This window comes from Balaenoptera ricei, chromosome 1 (genome assembly GCF_028023285.1).
Source record: "Balaenoptera ricei isolate mBalRic1 chromosome 1, mBalRic1.hap2, whole genome shotgun sequence".
Taxonomy (NCBI): domain Eukaryota; kingdom Metazoa; phylum Chordata; class Mammalia; order Artiodactyla; family Balaenopteridae; genus Balaenoptera; species Balaenoptera ricei.
In genome coordinates this window covers 168,618,348-168,642,627 of record NC_082639.1, presented here as the reverse complement: position 1 = coordinate 168,642,627, position 24,280 = coordinate 168,618,348, and the positions used below count along the sequence as shown (strand labels likewise).

The 24,280-nt window shown below is 56.6% G+C and overlaps 1 protein-coding gene across 1 annotated transcript; it reads left to right on the top strand.

Moving 5' to 3' along the window:
• The first annotated feature begins 724 nt into the window (after positions 1–724).
• LOC132375959 (atypical kinase COQ8A, mitochondrial-like) lies at positions 725–23,331 on the top strand. The gene is made up of 14 exons (XM_059941365.1): positions 725–908; positions 3,557–3,964; positions 4,227–4,293; positions 14,139–14,213; positions 17,197–17,319; positions 18,874–18,959; positions 19,077–19,217; positions 19,711–19,792; positions 19,901–19,994; positions 20,270–20,411; positions 20,643–20,750; positions 20,895–20,960; positions 21,250–21,336; positions 22,202–23,331. Exons 1-14 carry the CDS (start codon positions 732–734, stop codon positions 22,487–22,489), a joined length of 1,944 nt encoding a protein of 647 aa, XP_059797348.1. The 5' UTR covers positions 725–731; the 3' UTR covers positions 22,490–23,331.
• The last annotated feature ends 949 nt before the right edge of the window (positions 23,332–24,280 follow it).

Genomic DNA, 24,280 nt, shown 5'->3' with positions numbered 1-24,280 from the left:
GTGGGTAATTTCATAGGCTAACGAGTGGGAGGAGTATTCCAGCTATTTTGGGAAGGGGCGCGGATTTCGAGGAATTGGGCCACGGCCCACTCTTTCATCCTTATGGTCGGCCTTGGAACTGTCGTGGCGCCTGTGGATGTGTCATTTAGCTTGCTGGTGTGTTACAGTGAGCGTATACTGAGGCTCAAGGTGTAGTGGAAGTTGACTTCTCTGCCATCTTGGGCCCATTTGGTTCTAATCAGTTTATGTCATGTCCTTGGGCTATGTTATTCTTTCAGAGGTTGTGCCTTGCCCCCTTCCCTCCTGTGTCATTCCTTCCCCAACCTACGGTTTTGGTCCAGAGGGAAGAACTCTGGACTAAATCAGGACACCCAGATTCAAGTCCTGGTTCTGCCACTTGGTGGCTGAGAGACTTTGGGCAAATCCCTTTACTTGTCTGTGCCACGGGGTGGCTGTGAGGCCCAGGTGAGGAAACATGGTCGGGCGCACAGCCCTGACTCCACGGACTCTCTCTTTCTGATCGGCGCCCTGCAGTGTGGGGAGTCACTCAGTTTACCTTGAGCCCTGGGCCCTTCCTCTCTTTTCTCTCAGTCAACCTGGATCAGAAGGGGAGGTCAGTGGAAAAACCAAACAGCCAGAGTTTGGGGTAGAGGTGGCCTGTGTGAGTGCGACCCTGTGTGAGGCGTGGAGCCCCGACCCTGACTTGGCCCACTCTCTTCCAGCCCTGAAGGATGGCTGCCATGTTGGGGGACACCATCATGGTGGTCAAAGGCCTTGCCAAGCTGACCCAGGCGGCCGTGGAGACCCACCTGCAGCACCTGGGCCTCGGCAGGGAGCTCATTATGGCGGCCAAGGCCCTGCAGTCCACGGCCGCAGAGCAGATCGGCATGGTCTTGGGGCAGGTGCAGGTAAGGAGGCCAGTTGGCAGTGGGGGTGGGTGCCAGCGGGAGGGGGCCTTGACGTTTCAGCATCCAAGGGGAGGGTTTTAAGCAAAAACGAGTGCTGGAGCCGTGGTTGTCAACATGGCCTGCTGCAGCAGAGTGCCATCCACCGTGTCATCACCTGCATGGTCCCCACCCCTGTTCCTGACAGTCTGAGGGCATGGGGAGGGGGCGCGAGTGTGCGCGTGCGCCGTGCGCACGCATGTGTGTGCCTGGGCATGTGTATGTTGGGAGCTGTGCTGCAAGGGTGCCCTGCTGCCGCACTCCTCCCATTTCTGCTCTGACCTTCTGGACAAGGACACGCACGCTCCTCCAGGCTGTGGGACATCCCAGCCCGCCGGCCTCTGGTCATTCTCAGAGTTAGGATTCCCAGCTCTCCCCTCATGCTCTCTAAGGGTCCAGTGGCGATACTGTGTCTCTCTCTCTACACAGATACCTTCAACTTGCAGAGGTGTTCACACCTGTGATCTCTTACAAGCCTCACCGCTGTCCTGGGAGGGGTGCAGACCCAAGTGCTTGCCCCCCTTTCTCAGATGGGGAAACTGAGACTAAGCAGTTTGATGCGATTACTGATTGACAGGACCGGAATCCTGTGTCCTCTTCCCAGTCTCAGACTCCCCACCCGCCCTCTCTCTGCTGAGGCTGGGCTGTGCCCTGGCAGCCTCATTTGGTGCCTTCGCTAGTGAGGAGCCATCGCCTTCCTGTTGGGTGTTTGCCTGTGGAGCATCCAGGAAGTGAGGTTGCCCAGCACCCTGGGGCCGCCCAGGAGAGAGGAGCACGCTAGGCCTGGGCAGGCCTCCCTGAAGGGTGAGAGGGAACCCAGGCTCCCCGCTCACCCCTGTGCTCCCCTCGGGCAGGCCTGGCCCCGGTCCTTGGAAGAGGCAGGGCCACGCCCTGGGACAGCCCCTCGGAGGTGGGAGGGAGTGGCGGTCCCCCACCGCGAAGGAGGCGCCGAGCAGGGCGAGGGTCTCCAGTGCGCTCCCATTCTCTCCCTGCACACTCAGAGGTGGGTTCCTCCCCTGTCTGTGAGGGGACGGAGGGCCAGGTGCTCCAGAAACCTCTCTCTCTCTAGCTCCTCAAGGGATTTGTTCGCGTATTCATTCAGCAGACACTTACTGAGTCCGGTCCCATTGAGACACTGAGGCCCCTTGGCTGCCACATAAACAGCTTATGGTAACGCAGGGCCGGCGGCCAGCGCTGGAGTAGTGGGGCAGAAGGAGTGGTGAGCCCGCGGCCAGTGTGGGAGCTACAGGAGTTACGTGGCTCTCGGACCCTGTCCCAGACCCCTTCATTCCAGGGCTTCCCTGGCCATCTTGACAGGTGCCCCTTGATTCCAAACACAATTCATTTCTGCTCCGAGGCAGGTGCTGTCAGGCGGCCTCGGGGCGGCCCGCGGGGCAGGCCTTGGCTTGGGATACCTGCTCCGCCGTTGGCTGCCTGGTGGGCCTTTACCAGATTATTTCAGCTCTCTCGGCCTCCGTTTGCCGCTTATGAGATGAGAGCAACAGCCTGTCTCGTTCCTTTCTCTGGAGGGCAAGTCTTATCTGCTTAGATCCCACAGTGTCTTGCAGAGCTGAGAGTGAGAAGGCTTTGGGGTCTCCTGCTGTTTCTGCAGAACCTACAGGCAGCACTCCACGCACTGAGGCCATTTCAGTGGAATCGGGGAATCCAGGTCCCTGACCTCCCTTCAGGAGTCAGTGCTGTTCTAATTATAGCCTTCTCGGCCCTGTTCCCCTGGCCCCGTCTGTGCCCCGCGTAACTCTGTGACTGCGGGGAGCCCTCTTTTCGGATGAGGAAGTGGCAGAGAGGGGTCAGGAACTCTCTCCAGGTCGCTAGGGGTTCAAAAGTGGAAAGAACCTGGGCCTGAAGCTCAGGTCTCGGCGACTGTTACAGGGGAAACATGGTGTTTTCTCCCCCTCCTCTCCTGTCCTGTCCCCCCTGCTCCTGGAAGAGCCAGGCCAGGTCCTGGAAGTGACAAGCCCTCTGGTGAGAGCCCCTCGGGAGCCGCGTCTGCAGCAAGGCGCTGGCCTGGAGAGGCAGGGCGGCCCTCCCTGTGTGCTGCGCTCGCCTCCTCTGGTCTTCGGCTGTCCTCTTACTTCTCAAAGCTTTCCCCATCTTTTGCCCTGGTTCACCTTCCCCAAAGCCCTGGTAGCCTCTCTTTAGCCTGGATTTACAGGTGAGGAGCTTGCCGCCGGGAGAGTGGTCGCTCACCTGGTCTGGGCGGGGCACCCAGCAGGTGCTCAGGGACCTGGTCTGGGCGGGGCACCCAGCGGGTGCTCAGGGACCTGGTCTGGGCGGGGCACCCAGCGGGTGCTCAGGGACCTGGTCTGGGCGGGGCACCCAGCGGGTGCTCAGGGACCATGGGCGGCCGGCTTGCCTGGGCCCACGCGGCAGAGCCCTGGCAGGAGCAGGGCTGGAGCCCGGGCCTCCTGGCTCCTGGGCTGCTGCTCACCTCCGGAACTGGCCACGGGCCACGGGGGTGACATGGTAGGGCCCTCCAGAGGGTCAGAGGGTGGGACGCGCCGGTGTGCTGTCCTGGCCAGAAGGGGATGCACACAGGGAGGGGCTCCTGGCTGGCCTCTTGCTTCTCTCACGTTGGTGTTTGTTCCCTGCAGGGTCAGGAGAAGCATGAAGAGTCTTATGCCCAGAGCTTTGACGACCCGCAAGCAGAATTCCACTTCTCAGGGCCGAGGGCCGAGGGCGCCTCCGAGGAGTTGTCTGCGGCCTCCTCCCCCGATCAGTCCCCTCCGCCCTGGGATCACGCCCGCAGCCAGGGCCCAGCTCCTGCCTATGTTGCCAGCGGACCCTTTAGGGAAGGCGGGCTCCGGGGCCAGGCCGCCTCCCCTACGGGCAGGGTGAACGGGAGGCTCTTTGCAGACCCCAGAGACCCATCCTCTGCCACGGGCCTGCGGCGAAGTTTCTACCACCAGGACCAGTCCCCCGTGGGGGGCCTGACGGCTGAGGACATTGAGAAGGCCCGGCAGGCCAAGGCCCGCCCCGAGAGCAAGCCGCACAAGCAGATGGTGCGTGCAGGAGGCCCCCGAGTGGGGCTGGGGCGCTTCGCTCAGGGCTGCTGGGGTCAGGCCCCCTCTTCGGGGATGTTCTTCGGGTGCCATGGCCTGGAATGTCAGGCTCACGGGGGCCTCCTCTGGGAGGGGTGTGCTGCTGGGCGGAGCTGCTGCCTTTGCGGGTGGAGAGGGCGTGCGGGAGGCGGCGTGAACCCCTGAAGGTTGGTCCTGTCCCTGTTCACTGATCCCTGGAGGTCTCTTTCTTTTCGCCCTCTAGCTCAGCGAGCGGGCTCGCGAGCGGAAGGTGCCAGTCACGCGGATTGGGCGGTTGGCCAACTTTGGAGGTGAGGTGCCAGTCCCGGTGAGTGGGGCTGGGGCCACCGTGGGGCCTGTGTGCGGCAGGGAGGCTGGCGACCCAGGGGTGCCCTGGGGAGGATGGTAGCTCCTGTGTTAACTGTTCCGGGATGTTTTCCGTGGGTGGGCGATTCAGTCTCTGCCTCAGCTCACCCCTGGGGGTCGGTGTGTAGCTGATTCCACGCTGTGAGCTGTGGTTTTGCTTCTCTGGGGGGCAGCGTCTGCAGCATCAGCTTTTCACTCAGGCCTTTGGAGGCCCCTGCAGGGAGGAGGGGGGACAGTGGGGCTCTTTGGCTCCTGGACCCAGTGGTTTTTGCCCAGCCATTTGGGGACCCGTTTGCTGGATTCCTACGGGCCTGCGGGCATCAGTGGAATGATAACGAGGTGCCGTGGCCCTGAGCTGCTGTCGTCCATTTTAGTGTGCTGAGGAGTTGTGACTTTGTTCTTTTCTTTAGGGGTTTGCATAGCCATTGTGTCCAGTACCCCTGTGCTCTCTTCGTCCAAGTTGGAGGATCATTTTATAGTGAAGGTTTACAGCAGTTGTCTCTGCTTTTATGACATTGTATTGTCATATCCGACCAAGATGTTGCTGTGGAAAGTGCCATCCTTTGCTATGGTTCTACTTGACGATGGAGTGACTTCTCTAAAGCCCGCTTATCCTCAGTAGGTTCTCCAGACAATACAGCTAATGAAAGTAACAGCCCTGGCCACTTGATTCACGTACTCACCTGGGGCCAGTGCTTATTTGCGAGGCTCTGTGTAACAGTGGTCTCGTTGACTGGTTCACGTTGGTGCCAGTGCTGACTAGTCACGAGCCCGCTCTCACATGTCTGAGCCTTTACCCACCTGCCTTTTGCTTTGCTGGTTTGTACGTCTCCCCTCCCACAGGCCGTACATCAGGCACGCTGCTCTCCCCGGCTGCCTCTTCTCTTCTGGAAACCCCATCTTACTCCTTGTTCAGGAGTGGCTCTGTGCTCCCTGATAACCTGGTCCTCTGCAAGCTGGCCTGATGCGTGGGTTCTAACATTGAAGGAAGGCTGGCTGTCTTCCTTAGGTGCAGAGCAAACTAGGTTAATTGGATAGAATTTTCTCAACTCTGAGGTTTTCTTCCATAATTGTTATCTTAAAATGTGGCATCTGCTGCTACTTAGCTTTTCAGGAATCTAGCATACAGTGTCATCTGAGTTTTAGCACAAAATTATTGCTTCATTTCATTTTAATGGATGAGCGTTTTAAGCAGCTCCTCATAGAACATTGTAACTCCCTGGGGTGCCACTACCAGAGTGGGTTTGGGTTGCTGCTCTGGTGGCTTCCAGTGGTCCTTATTCCCCAGAAGACATGGCACTTTCCCTGCTTTGCTCAGTGGCTATTAGTGGGGACATTTATTATTCTTAAAGTATTAGATGGAGATTCTGTTCTCTCCCCCATTAATTTGAGGGCAGGAACTGTTCTCTTCTTACTTTGTAGTTAGTCTTTCTCTGTAACCTGTAATCCTCCTCCCCTCTCTGCAGACCAGGGCTCACCACAGAGCTCTGTCCCCGTAAGGCTTAGTTTGACTGATGTATTTTAGAATGGGTGTAAGCCTCTCTCGTGAGTCTTTGCCGGGGTGGGGTAGTGGAGGACCTGTTTGGGAAAAGTGGTCAGGATGAAGGTCGTGATGGCCAATTAGTATTTGATGGAAGTCCTGGTGAAGCAGGCAAGAGTCAGGCCTTTTTGGGTGGTGGGTTAAGGAAAGCAGACTGAAGTGAAAGCGGTTGTATAGGAAGGTGTGTAGGACAAAAAGTCAACTTCATTAAAACCAGGGTACAGGGCTCCCCTCAGGGCGTGGGGGACGTGGGCTGCCAGAGGGAGCTAGGGTTGGGGTGAGGAGAGACCCTGGTCTTTGTAGGGGCTTTGCACCATCAGGAGCCTCTTGAGCCCTTGCTGACAGCTGCCTGATGCCTGGAGCCGCCATTCAGAGTCTGTGCTGGAGATTTGCTCACAGCTGTGATTCGGAGCTGCACACGTTGCCCAAGCAGTTGGCAGCTCATGTTTCAGGATTAGAGGTGGCAGGATGGGAGCAAAGAGGAGCCAGGTCTGGAAAGAACGTGCAATTCTGGCCCCAGAGGTGAATTCTGGGCCTTCTACCCTATCCAGAGGTTTTCAAACTGGGGTTTATGACCCTTTAGTGAGTGTGAAATCAGTTTAGTGGGTCAGGACCAGCATTTAAAGAACAAATTAGGGGCTTCCCTGGTGGCGCAGTGGTTGAGGGTCTGGCTGCCAATGCCGGGGACATGGGTTCGAGCCCTGGTCTGGGAAGATCCCACATGCCATGGAGCGAATGGGCCCGTGAGCCACAACTGCTGAGCCTGCGCGTCTGTAGCCTGTGCTCCGCAACAAGAGAGGCCGCGAGAGTGAGAGGCCCGCGCACCGCGATGAAGAGTGGCCCCCGCTTGCCATAACTAGAGAAAGCCCTCGCATAGAAACAAAGACCCAGCACAGCCATAAATAAATAAATAAATTTAAATAAGTTGTAACATACTGGTTCCCTTAATAAATTAAATAAAATCTTTGACATGCGTTCATTTAAAAAAAAACAAATTAAATAGAATGGAATTGAATAAAAAAGGATCAGAATTAGTATCATAGATCCTTAGAACGGCACATGTTGCAAAAATATTTCTGTTTCAGAGATCTAAATATACTATTGATGTATGTTCTTCATTGCATTGTGAAGTATATGGCTTACTGGTGGGTCATTATCTAAACAGTTGGAAGTAACACTGCTCTACTTTCTTCTCCTAGAAAATGCTTCTGGCCTTTCTTCCCCTCATGAGGGTGAGATGTTTTTGAGGTGTAGACTAACAGACTTTAGGAAGTTGTTACACTGCAGGTATGAGAGAAAAGGATTGCTCTAGATCTCAGAGGGGTAGGATTGTATTTGGGAAGGTCAGCAGCAGGTATTCAGCTATATAGAGGCAGAAGGCAGGGGCTTTCCATTTGGGTGGCTCATTCTGATGCCGAGATGGCGCAGGAACTCTAGGTCTAATTTGGTTGTGGGACATTATGGCTCTGATGCTGTGGGCATGGTGATCTGTGGATATTAGATTTTGTTGGAGAATGAAATGAAAGATAGCATCAGATATTGGATTTGGGGTCAGAACTGGGCTTTAGGTCATCATAAGATTTGGGTTATAATTCCGGCCCTGCTTCCTATGGCCTTGGGTCTTGCCTTGGTTTGCCTTTCTGTGAAATAGGGGTCTTGCCATTGACTCCAATGGGAATATTTTGGTAAATGTTCCATGTGTATCTGAAAAGAATTCTGGCATTGTCAGGTGCAGTTTATCTATCTGTCTAGTCTAGTTTGTTACTCACGTTAATCAGATCTTTTAATGATTTTTTTGGTATGTTTATTCTTTTGTTCTTTTTTTAAAATTCTTTTTAAAATTCTTTTTTAAATTAATTTTTGTTGGAGTATGGTTGCTTTACAATGTTGTGTTAGCCTCCATTGCACAACAAAATGAATCAGCCATACACACACAGATATCCCCTCCGTTTTGGACTTCCCTCCCATTTAGGTTACCACAGTGCATTAGGTAGATTTCCCTGTGCTATAGTATGTTCCCATCAGTTGTCTATTTTACACATAGTAACAATAAAGTATAGGTGTCACTCCCAGTCTCCCAATTCCTCCCACCCCACCTCTTCCCCCTTGGCATCCATACATTTGTTCTCTACATCTGTGTCTCTATTTCTGCTTTGCAAATAAGATCATCTATACCATTTTTCTAGATGGTATGTTTATTGTATCAGCTATCAAAAGAGACATTTAAAAGTCTTATGCTATGATCATGGATTTACCTACCTCTTAGTTCTGTCAATTTTTGCTTTAACGTTTTGAAGCTGTGTTATTGGTTGCTTACAGATTTAGAATTCTTATATCCTCCTGGGGATTGACTCCTTTATTATTATGTCTTACCTCTCATCTCTATGAAAGTCTACATTGTCTGATATTAGTATAGCTGTTTTCCAGCTTTTTTTTGGCGGGGGGGTGGTCAATGTTTGCATTGTATATCTTTTTCTTTCCTTCTCCTTTCAAACTTTTGTATCCTTATATTTAAGGTATGTGTTTTGTAAGCAGCATATATATATTTTCTTTTCCTGTGATTTAGGTACAGACATTAATCTTACTCTTATAATGTGAGTATTAGGTTCATTTACATTTAATAGAGTTGCTGGTGTATTGTGCTTTAATCTTACTCTTATAATGTGAGTATTAGGTTCATTTACATTTAATAGAGTTGCTGGTGTATTGTGGTTTATACTTACTGTCTTAGTCTTTGTTTACTGTTTGACCCATCCATTCTGTTCCCTTTTTTCTCTTCTGTCTTACCTTCTTTTTACAAATTTTTACCTTTTTTTTAATTGAGGTATAGTTGACGTATAATACTATGTAAGTTTCAAGTGTACAACATAGGGATTCACGATTTTTAAAGGTTAGATTCCATTTGTAGCTATTATAAAGTATTGGCTATATTCCCTGTGCTGTACTATATATCCTTGTAGCTTATTTATTTTATACATAGTAGTTTGTACCTCTTAATTCCCTACCCCTTTCTTCCCCTTCCCCCTTCCCTCTCCCCACTTGCCTTGCCTTCTTTTGAATTAATCAAATTTTTTATTGTACATGTTTTCTCTTTATTAGTTTGTGTGTTATTATCCTACTATACTTTTAGTGGTTTCACTTGAGATTACAGCATACATTCTTGACTTACTACAATGTAATAGAAGTGATTATTTTTACTGCTTCCCCAGTAATGCTAGCACTTCAGAACAGTTTAAATCCCTTCTTTGTGTGTGTGTGTGTGTATGTTAATGTGGATATGTATTTTGTTTCTACACATTTTATATTATATACTAAATTATTAAGATATGTTAAACCTCACAAGATGTTATTTCTTTGTATAGCCCATATGAGTTTAGATTAGCCACATATTTACCCTTTTTGTGCTTCTTTCTCCCTTCATTTTTATATTAGAATTACTTTTGGGGTAATTTTCCTCTTCTCTGAAGAACTACCTTTTCTCTTTTTTGTAGTGCAGAGTGGTAATCATTAATTCTCTGTTTTTATTTGTGTGTAAATGTCTTTATTACACTTTTGTTTTAGAAGGTATTTTGGCTGGGTATAATACTCCATGTTCAAAATTAATTCTTTTGGACACTTTAGCAATATTATTCCATTGTCTTCTTTTTTTTATTTTGTTTTGTTTTGTTTTTGTTTTTTGGCCGCACCATGTGGCATGTGGGATCTTAGTTCCCTGACCAGGGATTGAACCCGCGCCCACTGCAATGGAAGTGCAAAGTCTTAACCACTGGACCACCAGAGAAGTCCCTCAGTTGTCTTCTTAACTTCCATTGTTTCTGTTGAAAACTTAACTATTCGTTTTATTGCTGCTCCTTTGTAAGTAATTTGTATTTTGTCCTCTGCTTTTAAAATTTTCCTTTTGCTTTTGTTTTCCAGCAGTGTGGCTGTGACATGCTTGGGTATGATTTACTTTGTTTTTATCCTGCTTGGGATTACAGAGCTTCGTAAATCTGTGCTTGATGTCTTTTCATCAATTTTGGAAAATTCTGGTCATTTCTTCAATTATTGTTTCTGCCCTGTTCTCTTTCTCCTCTCCTTCTGGGATTCCAGTTACACATATGTTAGATTTTTCCCTTCTGTCCTGTGTGTCTCCTCAACTCTTTTCTATATTTTTCATTTGTGCTTCAGTAATATAGGTTCAGAGGAGATGTCTTATCATCTCCTCTGCACCTATGAAATGAGGGAGAACTGGACGATTATAGAAATGAGACCAACAGATAAAGTAGGCACTAGAGAAAACTTACCAAAAGGAGTTGAGCACTACGTGCCTGACTTCCTGAGGGTACACGCTGCACACTTGCTGTCGCTCTAAGCAGCCAGCGCTCCTCCGGTGCTCTCTGAGGCAGCAAGACAGATGCCCTGTAGGTCCAAGAGCAGTTTGTGCCCTTGGCAGGGGTGAGGGAGCATAGTTTCTACTTTTTCCAGGAGTATACTTTAAAAGGGACTCTTTTGTCTATTTTTTGTCGCTTAGAGCCTCTGTGAAGGAGATTAGGGCAGTTATAATCTCCAGTTACAGATGAGGAAGCTGAGCCACAGTTGCCAGTCACCCAGGCCCATATGTGCATTTGTGACGGTCCTGGGACCAGGGCTGAGGAGGCCTGTATCATACAGATGGCAGTCTGAGCCTGTCGCCCCTGAATTCGTCCCATCTCCCCTGAACCAGCAGAGGGGCGGTCAGGTCTTCCCCCCCGCCCCACTCTGGCCTAGTTCTGAGAACCGAGGAGAACACTCTATAGGGAACTTCCTCCACCGCTCCTTCCTATTCGCCTTCCTGCGATGCCATGGGTTGCAGCCCCCTCCCAGGCCCCCTCTTCTTCCCGGCGCCTGGTGCTGGCACAGCGTGGAGGATGCAGGTGATGGAAGAGAGGGTGGAATTACTAAGGGTTCAGGAACACCTTGAAGAGAAGGAAATAGCCTTGTCCGCTGCCTTTTTTGTGTGGACTTTGTCTTATCAGATCAGAAGGATTGTTGGACGTGTTGAAAAAGGGAGGCCTGAGAACAGTGCCTGGCACGTGGGTGGTACTGTGTGAGTGAAGCTGTTTTACCCTCAGATTTGGCCCTTGCTGCTGCAGAGGACCTCCGTCCAGCCTTGCTCTGTAAACATGCCTGGGGGTTCTGGCAGGTTAGGCACCCCTCACTAAGCCTCCTCACAGACGGTGCTGTTTGTTAGAAGGTTTTTATTTCCTTTTTTTCTTAACCTCTGTGTCTGTGTGGGCAGAAGGCCAATGCTGCTCAGGGGGCACTCATTTGGCTCTGAGGACCCGCAGAGGGACTTCGGGGAGGAAGGAGCTGGGCCAGGGGCCTGGGCTCCCTGATCAGTCCCACAGCCTGGGAAGCGGCCCAAAGCGCTCCCACCCCCTTGGGGAGACCCTGCTCCTTGCTGCTCCGCACTCCCACTGCGTTTCTTGCCTGCAAAATCTCCGTTTGTGAGAGAAATGTCAGGAACTTTCTTGGAAAGGGCTGGCGCCTTCTCACCGGCTAGGATGGCGGCCAGGCTGCTGACGGGGGCCATGGGGCCGTGGAGCCGGTTCTGCGGCTGGTCTCCTCTGGGACATCCGTGCGGGCCGGGCCGGGCCTGCCTGTGGATCAGAACTTGGACAGGCGCGGTCCTCAGGGCTGGGGGGCTGAGGTGGAGTGGACGGCCTCAGGTGACACCGGAGAGTGAGCGAGCATGGGCTCGGGCTGTCCTCACCAACACGGGGAATCCGAGGCAGAGCCGCTGATCTTCCCGGAGCTGCCTGCAGGTGCCACCCAGCTCCGGGAGAAGGAAGAGCCTGGCTGGGCTCTGCCCTTCTCTCTCTGCAAGGTCCTGAGAATCCTTTCAGGTCAGCCAGGTTGGGGATGGCGGGAGGGCCAGGAGCTCCTGAGGTCAGGGCTGGTGGGCTGGCGGGGCTGCTCTCGCCTCCGGGGCCGCGGTGGGGAGCCTGTCAGTTGGCACCTCCTCGGGCCTGGCACCGGGCAGGTCCTGAGGGAGCTCGCAGGGCCACAGAAGGAGCCTGCGGCCTGCTTTGTGGAATGTTCCCTCCGTGATTCGGTGTTCAGTGACAGGTCCTTGGCCTTGGAGAGCTTTGGCTCTGCCCAGCAGCCCAGAATGGGCCAGAGAAGAGGTTGGCAGAGCGTGTGAGGGGGCCCAGCTGGGGGCCCTGCAGAGAAGGGCGCTCGGCGTCTGCTCGCAGTGGCCCACCCGGGTCACCTTGGACACGTCTGCCTCTTTTGTAGGCTTGTCTTTGGACTTGATGTAGGCAGAGAAAAATCTAGAGGCAGAGAGGCATTGGTGAAGGTCGCTGCAGTTTGAAGGTTAGCGTTGCTGTTGCCATTAGTTTGCTGAGTTGGACAGTGTGCTGAGCGGGGTAGAGGGGGGTGAGCGGAGGGGAGTCACTGTTTGACCGGGGACGCAGCTCTGTGCCCAGTGTCCTCCGGGGCTGGGTTGGGGTGTCAGAGGGAAACAGGCCGTGGCAGCTCCATCCCAACGCACCAGGGTGTCTTTGGGGGCATTTCCAGATGACCGTGGCCTCTGTTCTGGTCGCCAGAACTTGTCTTATGCTGCCCTTGTGCTGACCCACCAGCAACATGGGGTGTTGAGCACTTGAAACGCGGCTGGTCCAAGCTGAGACATGCTTCGAGGATGAAACGCACATTGGATTTTGAAGACTTAGTACAAAAAAAAAAAAAAGTAACATCTTTCTAACGATGTGTATATTGAGTACTTGTTGAATTGATAATATTTTGGATACACTGGGCTAAGTAAAATATATGATCAGAATTCCTTTCACATGCTTCTTTTTGCCTTTTTTAACATAGCCCCTAGAAAATTTAAAATTATATATGCGGCTGGCATTATATTTTTTGGGCAGCACTGGTCTAGCCCTTTGAATAGGAGAAAGGACAGTAATAGCGAACACCTGAATAGTGTTGCCTTATGCCCAGCCCTACTGGGGGTGCTTCACTCTTATTCAGCTGTTTAATCCTCACACTGACCCATGAGGCAGGAGCTACCGTTACAGCCGGCAAAGCAGAGGGTGCACGGTTGTCTAATGGTGTGTAAAATGTACTGCAAAAACATTTTTAAAAATTGGATTATCTTCTTATGATTTTTAAAATTTATTTTTCATTAAATAACTTTTTCAGTAGCTTCAATAATAATTTTCATAAAAGTAATACATAATCATTGTAGAAAATTTGGAAAATGTAGAAGCATGTGCAGGTTTCCTTGCCCGGGGTGAGACTCCCAGCCCCCCAGGGCTGTGCTTGCCAAGGCCCGCTGGTCTCAGGGCATCTTTGGTATCTTCCCTGGGTCTTTGCTGTTCCTCCTGCTGTGGTCAGCGTGCTCCTCCAAGTGTTTTCCACTCTCTCGGCTAGTGTGCTCCCGCCCCCCAAGCCAGCTGGAACTGTATTTAAAGTAGAGGAAATAGGCCCTGAGCCAGGCTCCTGGGCTTTCTGTGTGCACTTAGTGGCACCTGCTGGGCTCCTCAGGCCTCTCCTAGACAGTAGGGATCATCCACTTCCAACCTCTGGACCAATGAGATGTTAATAAACCTTGATTTCAAAGGGGGGCCTGGTACCCCATTGTCCTTAGACCACTGTCAGTGCCTGTGGGGCCTTCCCCCGCAAGTGAGGGCTGTAGCCTGAGCTCCTGGGAGTCCCCATGGCTTTTGCAAAATGTTCCAGTTCCCACCAATGACTGCTTTATCTTGCAGTGGTAATGCCTCTCCTTGCAGCTTCAGTGAACTGGATTAGAGAATTCTAGAGTATTGGAGGCTCTTCACACAGACTGTGAAGTGGGCGGCTGCATCCCAAGGGGATGCCCAGTGTTGTCAGGATGTCCTTGGCCTGCAACCATTCCTGGTCCACATTCCATTTGTGCTGCGTCTCCCCCAATGCGTTTCCCCGTCGTACGTTGTTTTGGGGTGTGTGTGTTTGTCGCGTGAGCCTGTAGCGAAGGTGATGGAGGTGGCGGTGGAGGAGGCTTTTCCACCGAAAGCACCAACCTTGAGCCAGGTCTTCTCTGAAAACAACAGCTGTGTATCTCCTACCTTTTTATCCCCTCCCTTTTCAAGATGTCTGGAGTGTCAGCGAAGGTCCCCAGGGGCAGGGGGCACTCCCCAGGGGAGCGAGGCAGGTGTCTGTGCGGGGCTGCTCTGGGCCTCGTGGGTGGAGGGCAGTGGGCAGCCCCCGAGCGAATGCCCAGAGCCCTCAACCTCCTCCTTGCAGGTCTGGCCGTGGGTCTGGGCTTCGGGGCCCTGGCCGAGGTCGCCAAGAAGAGCCTCCGCCCTGAGGACCCCTCAGGTGAGCTGGGCCCTTGATGGGGAGGGCAGTGTGGGCCCTGAGAGTTGGGCCTGCCAGCTCCCAGCTCCCACCTGCGTTCCCCGAGGGTTGGCCTCCAGGGGCATCTTTCATCTTGTGTTCCGTGTGAATGGCAGCCCTGGAGTTTGAGGCCTGAAGGCTCTTCTGTTCCTGTCCCGGCCCACGTTGGCTCACCCAGCCGTCCTGGTTCCTCCGGGCCCGCACACCTTCCCTCTTCTGATAGGAGCCTCAGGTTTGGCCCTGCCTCTGCCTCTGCTCTGCAGAGCTGCTGGGACCCCAGGTCTGGCCAGGTCAGGTGCCCAGGGCTCCCCGTTTGGCTGTGGTCAAGGGGCATGGGAGCTGCTGGAACAGACCCCATGGGGCCCCCCATTCCCCCATCTCGTGACCTGGGGTGGCCATTACCTCTCCAGCTTCAGACGCTTTGTCTCTGAGGTGAAGATCATGACTCCTCTGTCCCCTTCCTCCCAGGGTCAGCCCGGGGTCAGGTCAGAACGCTCAGTTCCCCCTTGTCTGGGTGGCCAGCTGTGGGCGGTACTCCATGGAGAACATTCTGCAGACTGGCTGCTCTGAAACCTGGGGTGCTTATGACGCTCTGATGATGGGTCAGGGGGCAGCTGGAGGCTCCACCCACCTCCTACCTGGTCCCCTCCCCCAGGCTTGTCCCGGTGTTGGGGGGAGGCGGCTAGGCAGGTGCAGGGCGCTTTCCCTTCAGCGGGGTCCTGGGGGCTGTTGAGAGCAGCCCTGCTAGAGCCATCTGCTTGGTGGATTTCTCAAAGTTTACTTGAAGTTCTGGGCTGAGTGCCCCCTGCCCCTCGCCCATTCAGGGACATCAGTTCATTCCGGTACTTGACACCTCCTCCCCCCTTCCCTGGGGACCCTGAGTGATCCCCACTGGCCTGCTGTGCTGTGGTCCCTGAGGCCCTAGTTACAGCCTGGGGGCCCCGAAGTGGGGCCTGCCAGCCACCTGGATGGCCCCGCTTCACCTGCAGAACCCTCTCGAGGGGATGAGGGGCCTCCGCGGAGAAGGCGCTAGCCTGTCCTCCAGGCCCCTGAGTATGTGTGTGTCCTTGGAAGGGACCGGAGAACAGAGAGGATTAGGGAGGGTATTTTTAGTGTTGGTGCTGAGACTGGGAAGTGAGAAGCCAGCGTTCCCCAGGCACAACCTCTCCCATCATCCCCCCCAAAACTGGCTGCCCTCCGTCCTGCCCCGTCCAAGCAGGAAAGAAGCTATACTGGCCCCAAGGTTACAGCTGGTGTCCTTTGCCAGGGAGGCGGTGGCCCTTGTTGGGGGTCAAGGGGCCTAGTACCACTGGCCCAAGAGCAGGATGTGGGGCTCAGGCCCAGAGGGACGTGCCCTAGCTTCCTGAGCAGGCCCGGGAACCCCTGGGCCTGGAGGGCACCGACCAGCCTGGCCCAGGCCTCCCCAGGGAGCCTCTCCTGAGGGGGGGCCCACCCACCACGCCCTTGGGCACCCCCGGCTCCCCCCGGGTTGTGTTCAGAACCAGCCTTGCCCGGGCAGGGGCCCAGACTCCAGCCTGTGGAGACTGGCCAGCCGTGAGGAGCGCTGCCTGGAAAGCGCAAGAGGGCCGGGCGCCGTCCCTGGATCTCAGGGGCGCTGCTGTCTCCCGGGCCTGCCGTGTCCCTAGGGGAGAAGATCTCCCTCCTCCCGCCTGGGCCGTGGCCTTCTCTCCCAGCGTCTGTGCCCCGCCCACCTCTCCTCAGGGACACAGGCCCAGGTCCTGGCCCACAGGGCCCAGGGGCTGGGGAGGGCAGAGCGGACATAGAGGGCCGCCTGTCCCTGCTGCTGCCCGAGGTGAGGGGTGATCTGGGCACCCTTCTTGGCCTAGACACCCTGGAGTGGTCCTGCCCCGGGGCTACAGCTTTCTTGACCCCCGGCAGCTGGGCTTCTTCCTGTGGAGCTGAGATCTCCCCCCTTCCCGGGACCCTGTCCTGCTGTCCGGGGCCCTGGGGTGAGCCTAACCCCGCGCAGGCCTAACAGCTGCCCTCAGGTGTGGAGGGCATCCTCCACATCCTCCTGCAGCCCACCCACCCTGGTATATCAGAGGCCATGCGGGACACGGCCCCGGACGGAGGGCAGTGGCATGACGGCCACCTCCCGTGTTCCCCCCTTGGGGACCCACCTCAGACCCACTCTGAGCGCTGGGCCAGGCCCGTGGTGATGCAGGCTGAGGAAAGTGCCAGGCTCTGTGGGGGGCAGCCCTCGGGGGTTCCTGATCTAACTGGGCTCACAGGACAGAGGGCAGGAAAAGCACTGACTGTCACCGGGTCACCCCCTCCTCATCACCTTGAGTCACCACCCTCCACCCTCCCACCCCCGACTGTGCTGAATGGAGGTCATCTGCACACCTGAGGTCCCTGTGCGTTCTCCCCGGGCCAGCTGGCACCAGCCCGGTGAGGCTGTCCTTGACCCTGAGCTCCCCTCCCTCGAGGACTGCGCTCTCACTGCAGCCAGTGGCCGCAGGTGACTGTGCAGAGACTCCAGGGGTGCTGGTGACCTTTGTCCAGGACACTGAGGGGCGAGGGACAGGGACTTGGCAGGGGCTGATACGGAGGGAGAGGCCCCGTGGGCAAGCCTGTGTGTGTGTGTGTGTGTGTTGGGAGGGTGTTCAGGTGGGCCCGGGGAGACCTGGGTGGCCCCGGAGGGCCTTCCTCGGCATCTGGGAGGTGGGTGTGAAATGTGGGTTAAAGTTGCATTGCCGGTTTTGTGGACCCCCGGGAGGAAAGACGTTGACTGAGCCCTTTGTGTCCAGCTCTGTGCTGGGACTTTACTGCATCTCATTTAAAACGTGTGAAACCCTTACCTCTTGTTATTGTCCCTGTTTTTACTGGGAGAACCAGTGGTTTGCCAAGACCCACAACCAGGGGCGGGCGGAGGGGCCTCTGGGGGATCCCAGGCCCAGCAGCCCCGCCTGAGGGAGGCCATGGTGACTTTGCTCCTCTGCAGGGAAGAAGGCCGTGCTGGATTCCAGCCCCTTCCTGTCAGAGGCCAATGCGGAGCGCATCGTGCGGACGCTGTGCAAGGTGCGCGGGGCGGCGCTCAAGCTGGGCCAGATGCTGAGCGTCCAGGGTGAGTGCGGCTGCGCGGCCTGGGCGGTGAGGCAGCGTGGGGAGGGGAGCTGGGGGGCGAGCAGTGGGGGGCGCCGCACTTGGCCCCACTGGGAAGGGGTGGGAGGTTTCCTGCCCACGGGCTTCTCTTGCTTGAAGCCTGGCTGTTAACCCACCTGGGATGTTGAAAAACAGCGTCTTAAATAGGAGCCCACGGTTGTTTTTCTGGTTTCTCTCTGAGTGTTTTGACATGTCCAGAGGTCCTGGCGTCTCAAAAGTTGGGGAGAGTCCAGCTGACGCCCCCCGGCGCCCCTGCGTGGTGGTCCGAGGGTGCTGTTGAGGGAGCTCACGGGCCTGCGGTGGCGTGACGCTGGGGCCTGGGCTGTGTGGCCCCGAGGAAGGAAGGCGGGGGGAGGCGGCAGCGGCTGAGCCGGAGGCTGGCTCATTGCAGCCCCCAGAGCAGAGCTGGGGTTTGGGGGGCCCTCGGGGCTTCTGATGGTGCCTCCCAGGGAGGAGCACCCGAGGGGCTGGTGTCCTGAGTGGGAGCACAGCCAGTGCCCCCCACAAGCAGTCAGATGGACTCACTGAACTGGCCAGGTGCAGGACAGGCATAACCACCCAGGCAGGTGGGGGCAGGCACTGCCTGTGCCTGTGCGGACTCCCGAGCGAGCGGCACGCGCCCCTCGGAAGCCCTTCCGTGCGTGAGCCCCGCCTCTAGGACGGAGAGCCTCAGAGATGCGGTCAGGGCTCTGCAGGAGCGGCTTCATCGAAGGATTCTTTCTGGTCTCAAACCAACTGAAGTCAGCCGCTGTCCGGCTAGTGAGCTGCGTGTTGAAGCTTCTGTGTGCATTACAGAGTATTTCCGAAAGCTATTCAGCGACGTGGGAAGTGCTCGTGAGAAACGGCTTCAGGAGGGGAGTCGGCCAGAGCGTCTCCAGGCAGCGTGACTGCAGTCAGGGAAAAACGCATAGGAAAGGGTCAAAACGAAAAAAGAGAATGGTAGTTCTCTGTATGTAGATTATGGGTATTTTAAACAGTTAATACGCTTTATTCCCTAAATGTGTTTCTTTTATAATCATAAAAAGCCGTGCCTGCTCTTTCTAAGGAATCCACCTCCTCAGGTGCCTGGGTGCGTTCAGAGGCCCCGGCACACGCCGCCCCGCACGCCGTCGGCAGGGCCCGGCCTGCACAGATGCACCCAGCGCCCGGGCGGGGAGGGGTGCCGTGGGCCGGGCTGCGGGGGTCTCGGATTTGGTTGTTGGCCGAGGTGGGCCAGGAGTGTGCACGGGTCAGTGTCCCTGCGTCCCCTCTGGAGCCTTGGTCCGCAGTATCAGGGGTCTGTGTGCCAGTGGGGAAACGCCCTGTGGGAGCAGGGAGAATCCGAGGCTGGGCCTGCTGTGTGGCATTGGGCCTGTGCCTCATCTTCTCTGAACCTGGGGTTCAGCGTTTGAAGGGCAGAGCGGCACCTCGGCCTCCTCCCAGGAGACCTCGCTGGGCAGGGGTGATCGAGGTGGCCTGTGCGCCCTCCTTCCGAGGGGTCAGCCTTCCGCTCTCTGAATGCTCTGCTGCCTTCCAGACGACGCCTTCATCAACCCCCATCTGGCCAAGATCTTCGAGCGGGTCAGGCAGAGTGCAGACTTCATGCCACTGAAGCAGATGATGGTGAGGCCGGTGCGGCTCAGGGTCCGGGTGCTGGCAGCCCTGCGGGAGGGGTAGGGGGAGGGCCCCTCAGGGTGTCCCCGGCTGTGCTCACGGCCCCTCCCTGGCCTCCCCCTCCAGAAAACTCTCAACAGCGACCTGGGCCCCAACTGGCGGGACAAGCTGGAGTACTTTGAGGAGCGGCCCTTTGCAGCCGCCTCGATCGGGCAGGTGCACCTGGCCCGCATGAAGGGCGGCCGCGAGGTGGCCATGAAGATCCAGGTGGGCACCCGGGGTGTGGGCTCGGTGCCCTCAGGGGCTGCACAGGGCCAAGCCGGGCCCTGCAGTGAGGGGCCTCTGCACCCTACGTCCCCTGTGTGTCCCCGTGCCCAGGGCAGGGCCTGTGTCTCTTCACTTCTGTCCCGGCACTTGGTCAGCGGTGGGTGCTGAGAAGTATTTGCTGAGTGAGTGACTGTAGGAGGGAGGACAGCCTCCCAGCATGCTTGGTTTGGGGGGGTGCAGGGACTGGGGACAAGTGACTGTCTGTCTGGGGCCTGAGCCCAGGGATGGGGATGGGGGAGGGAGCGGTCGGCAGTGGAGAACAGGGTCGTGGTGGGCCCGGGGGTCACGGCAGCACTGGGGGGTCTTGGCTCTGCCTCGCGGAGGTGCGGGGTCCGGGAGGGACACAGCTGGGCAGCTGGTGGGTGCCAGGAGGGCGGGGGCCCCGCGGGGCCCTGCTGTGTCTGTCTGCCTGACTCCCCTCTGTCCCCCGCAGTACCCCGGCGTGGCCCAGAGCATCAGCAGTGACGTCAACAACCTCATGGCCGTGCTGAACATGAGCAACATGCTTCCAGAAGGTCTGAGGCTGCCGCTGGGCAAGGGCAGGCTTGTGGGCGGGCTCTGGGGACCCCGGGGGGCCTCCCGGGGAGCCCCCAGTCCCCCTGACACCGTCCTCCCTGGCCCAGGCCTGTTCCCTGAGCACCTGATCGACGTGCTGAGGCGGGAGCTGGCCCTCGAGTGTGACTGCCAGCGAGAGGCCGCCTGTGCCCGCAGGTTCAGGTGCGGCTCCAGCCTCGGGCCCTTGCCTGTTGCTCCCGCTGGGGAGACAGAAGGGGCGGCTTCGGATAGCCCGTCTTGGGCTGAAGGCCCCCCCGGCTCTGAGGGGCGATGGCTGGGGTTGGGGCCTGAGGCCGGAGCCGTGTCCCGCCCAGCTTGGGGCATGGCCCTCCGCCTGGGGGGCTCAGCCCCTTGCTGTCCTGTGTGTCACCCCAGGGCGTTGGTCGGGGAGGGGGATCAAGGAGGCCCGGGTGTCACCTCCCACCCACCCCTGCCAGGGAGCTGCTGAAGGACCACCCCTTCTTCTACGTGCCCGAGATTGTGGACGAGCTGTGCAGCCCCCATGTGCTGACCACGGAGCTGGTGTCCGGCTTCCCGCTGGACCAGGCCGAGGGGCTGAGCCAGGAGATCCGGAATGAGGTGGGCCACAGGGTGGCCCTGGAGCCCCGAGGCCCCCCTGTGGGGCAGAGCGGGCAGGAGGGCTGCTGCGTTTCCCCACCTGGTGGTACGCTTGGCCTCAAAGTCAGCTCTGGGCATGAGGCAGGATGGGGTGGAAGATGGGGAGGGAAATGGGAGTCAGGCTTCCCCGGCCCAGATCCAGGGGCCACTGGGTGGCCCGGCGCTGGTGACGAGGACCCACCCGGCCCCCAGATCTGCCACAGCATCCTGGTCCTGTGCCTGAGGGAGCTGTTCGAGTTCCACTTCATGCAGACAGACCCCAACTGTTCCAACTTCTTTTATGACCCGCAGCAGCACAAGGTGAGCGCCCAGTGGGGCTCCCATGGGGAGCCTGAGCTCCGCTGGAGCAGGGTCCGAGATCTGGGGGTCTCGGCCCCCCGCCGCCCTGTCTCCCCAACCCGTGCTCCACTGGGGCAAAGCCTACCCGGTATCGCCCGTTCCCAGGTGGCTCTTCTGGACTTCGGGGCAACTCGGGAATATGACAGATCCTTCACGGACCTCTACATCCAGGTAGGGGTGGAGGCAGGGCTTGGCCTTGGCCCGTGTTCTCCTGAGGCTCAGATGGGATGCTTGGGACTCGGGGACGGGCGGGCGGGCTTCCGTCCTCATGTCCCTGCCTGTCTGCAGCGTTTGGTGCCCGTGGATGAGGCCGCAGCTGCCTCGGGCTCAGGGGAGTAAAGGGGAAAGGTGGGTGGGCCGGCAGCTGGCCTGTGTGGGGCGGGGCAGGTGCTGGCTCCCTGGACCCTCAGGAGCTCCCCCTCTGTGTGCTGCCCACGGTCCCCTCTGCACCTCCGCCCAGATCATCAGGGCTGCTGCTAACCGGGACAGGGAGGCCGTGCTGAAGAAGTCCATCGAGATGAAGTTCCTCACCGGCTACGAGGTCAAGGTGAGCCCCCCGTGACTCTGGAGACGCACAAGGCCTGCTGAGCCAGACTCAGCCCCAGGCCGACTTCAGTGTGTGTGGGGAGGGTGAGCCATGGACTGCTTTTCCCTTGAAACCTGAAGGGAATCTCAGTTTACAAATGCATGAGATCAGAAGTGACAGCTGCTCTCGAGGGTCTCCACAGGGCCCCTGGGCCGGCCCCACCCCAGCCCCTGGGCTGAGGGCCTCAGAATGCCGGGGGACTGGTCACCAAGCTCTTGTTTTACGCCCCACTGCAGCCCATTCGAGATCCCAGGCACTGGGCTCATCGTGTTGGCGCTCGGGGCCCGGGTGGGCAGATGGGATGGCAAAGCGCAGCCCTCACTCGCTCAGGCCTCAGCGGGGAAAGGGTGAGGGGAGCGCTGGAAGTAATCGTAGCAGCCCTCTACATGAAGGGGCGAGCATCTGTGTTCCTGTCACCCAGAACCCACTCAGAAAGCAGCACCTTCCTCTCCTGATGACAGTGGGGAAGGGTTGCAGACACACAGGTGGTCTCAGGTCTGCCACCTACGAGGAGTGCAGAGGCTCAGGTCAGCTCAGGCCTACAGACTGTTCTTTTTGGAATGACAGGTGTTTTGTAAAAGCTTTGAATTCGCGTGCCCCCAGGCAGGGTCACACCCTGCATTCAGCCGCAGACCCCGCCACTTCCTTTCTTCTTACACCGAGCCCAGTTCACACATTAATGATGTTCTCCTGGCCCCGTTCTTCAGTCTGGTTGAAACACTCACCTACCTGGCCCACTCCTCGGGGAGCACTCAGCCCAGGCCCCGTGATGGAGCCCTGGGCTGGTGAGGGCTCTTCGATCTCACCTCCATTCGCCTCCCTCCAGGCCATGGAAGATGCCCACTTGGACGCCATCCTTACCCTGGGGGAGGCCTTTGCCTCGGAGGAGCCCTTTGACTTTGGCACCCAGAGCACCACCGAGAAGATCCACAGCCTGATCCCCATCATGCTGAAGCACCGGCTTGTCCCGCCGCCCGAGGAGACCTACTCGCTGCACAGGAAGATGGGGGGCTCCTTCCTCATCTGCTCTAAGCTGAAGGCCCGGTTCCCCTGCAAGGCCATGTTCGAGGAGGCCTACAGCAACTACTGCAGGAGGCAGGCCGAGCAGCAGTAGCCGCGGGCCCGGCCGCTAGGCGGGACCCTCCGTCGTCCTGCCGCTGAAACTAGTAGGAAGCCGGTGGTACCCACGCTCCGTTTAAACTTCACCCAGTGAGAGGGGGCCGCGCTGCTCAGAGCCCGTGGCCAGCACTTATACACGGTTCTCATCGCTGAGTGGGTGTGGGGTGAGAGGCGCCAGCACGGAAATGCAGCCCCACTGCTGTCTGGCAGAATCTGCTTATTGTTTATGCATCCTCTGAAATGACTCTCGATAAAAAGACGATTTTATTTCCTTTTCCTTTTTGTAACAGGGCTTTTTGCTAATGTGAATGGTAACCAGAAGATGAGAGTTCTCCTTTTGACTCCCTGCCACCAAGAAAAACCCAAAAACGAAACAGAAAAGCCTTTTTGGATTTTATGGAGTGTGTAATACAAGGTTTGTGTGTGTGTATGTGTTTCTAGAATGAGATTTGTGTTTTCTGCCTTTTCCTCTCCGGCTTGGATCTGCACGTGGGAGAAGTGCTGATCTGAGCAGTGCCAACAAGCACTACTTCACCAAGCGAGGCCCACCCACACCTGCTTCTGGCTGGTTCCTAGAGGCTTTTCTTGACAAGCAGAGGTTTCCAGAGAACTGCTGCCTCCTGTGGGGAGGGGCAGGAGCCGCAGAAGGGGAGAGAAAGCCACATGCTCTCTGGGTGTGTGTGGGCCCTTCTTCCCGCTCCGGCGCCTGGGCCTTTTGTGGAAGATGACGTGCACGTGTCACCTGCTTGGACCCAAGGGGTCGTTTCAGGCTGTTAACCTCTGTACAATTCTTGTAATTGTCTGATTTACTTGTTTCAATTAAAAAAAAAAATCCTAGCACTGTGGATTAATTCTTTCACTTGTAAAGGATTCTGAGCTGATGGTGAGGGGCCCGAGGTCAGCGTCACACCCTTTCCCGCCTCCAGGCGCTTCTGCAAGGTTTGCCCCTGTTCCCAGCGTGAGGCTCTTGGTACCTGAACCTGGAAGGCTCAGCCCATATTCCTCGTCGGAGAAAGGGTGCGGGGAGGGGACGGCACAGCTGCCAGGTCCCTGCCGCAGCAGCTTCCCAGGCCCCACGGCGCAGAGGCGGAGAAGCCACAGCTGCCCCAGAGGCTGTATGACGCGGTGCTGGCAACCGCGGGAAAAGGTCGACACCAGCCCGCAGGGCGAGGGCCTGGCTTGAGTGGCAGTGACACCCACTTCAGGGTTCAGGCGCGGCTGAGGAGCACTTTCCCGGGGCAAACTTCATTCCTCGGTCCCAGGGGCGTCTTGAACGTTCAGGCGGGGGCCCTTCTAACGGACTGCGAACACCTTGAAAGGTGCGTCAGATGGTGAAATAACGCGGAGAGATGGCAGTGGTCCCAGATGCATCCTCAGAGTTTTGGGTTCTTAAAGGAAAATTCCTTTCTGCGGTTTGTGATTGACGGCAACAGACACGCTGGACTCCGGGACAGGATGCAGAGGCCGAGGTGGTCTCCATGACAGCCGCTGGGGGGCCCTTGAGGTTTAGCCCTGAGCCCAGCACCACGCGCCCATCTGCGGTCGGAGCTTCCACAGCCCTTTCAAAGAAAGGATGTACGTATTCTAGTTACGCATGAACAACCCCTGGGACACTCAAAGTGGGCATTTTTATAGATGAGGAAACTGAGGCTCAGAGGTTATGGTGAGCTGGCCGGACGTCCATGCTCACTCTACTACAAGCCAAAGGCTAGCAAACTATGGCCCCTGGGCCAAACCACTGCCTGTTTTCGTAAGTGACGTTTTCACGGTACTGTCCAAGGTGGCG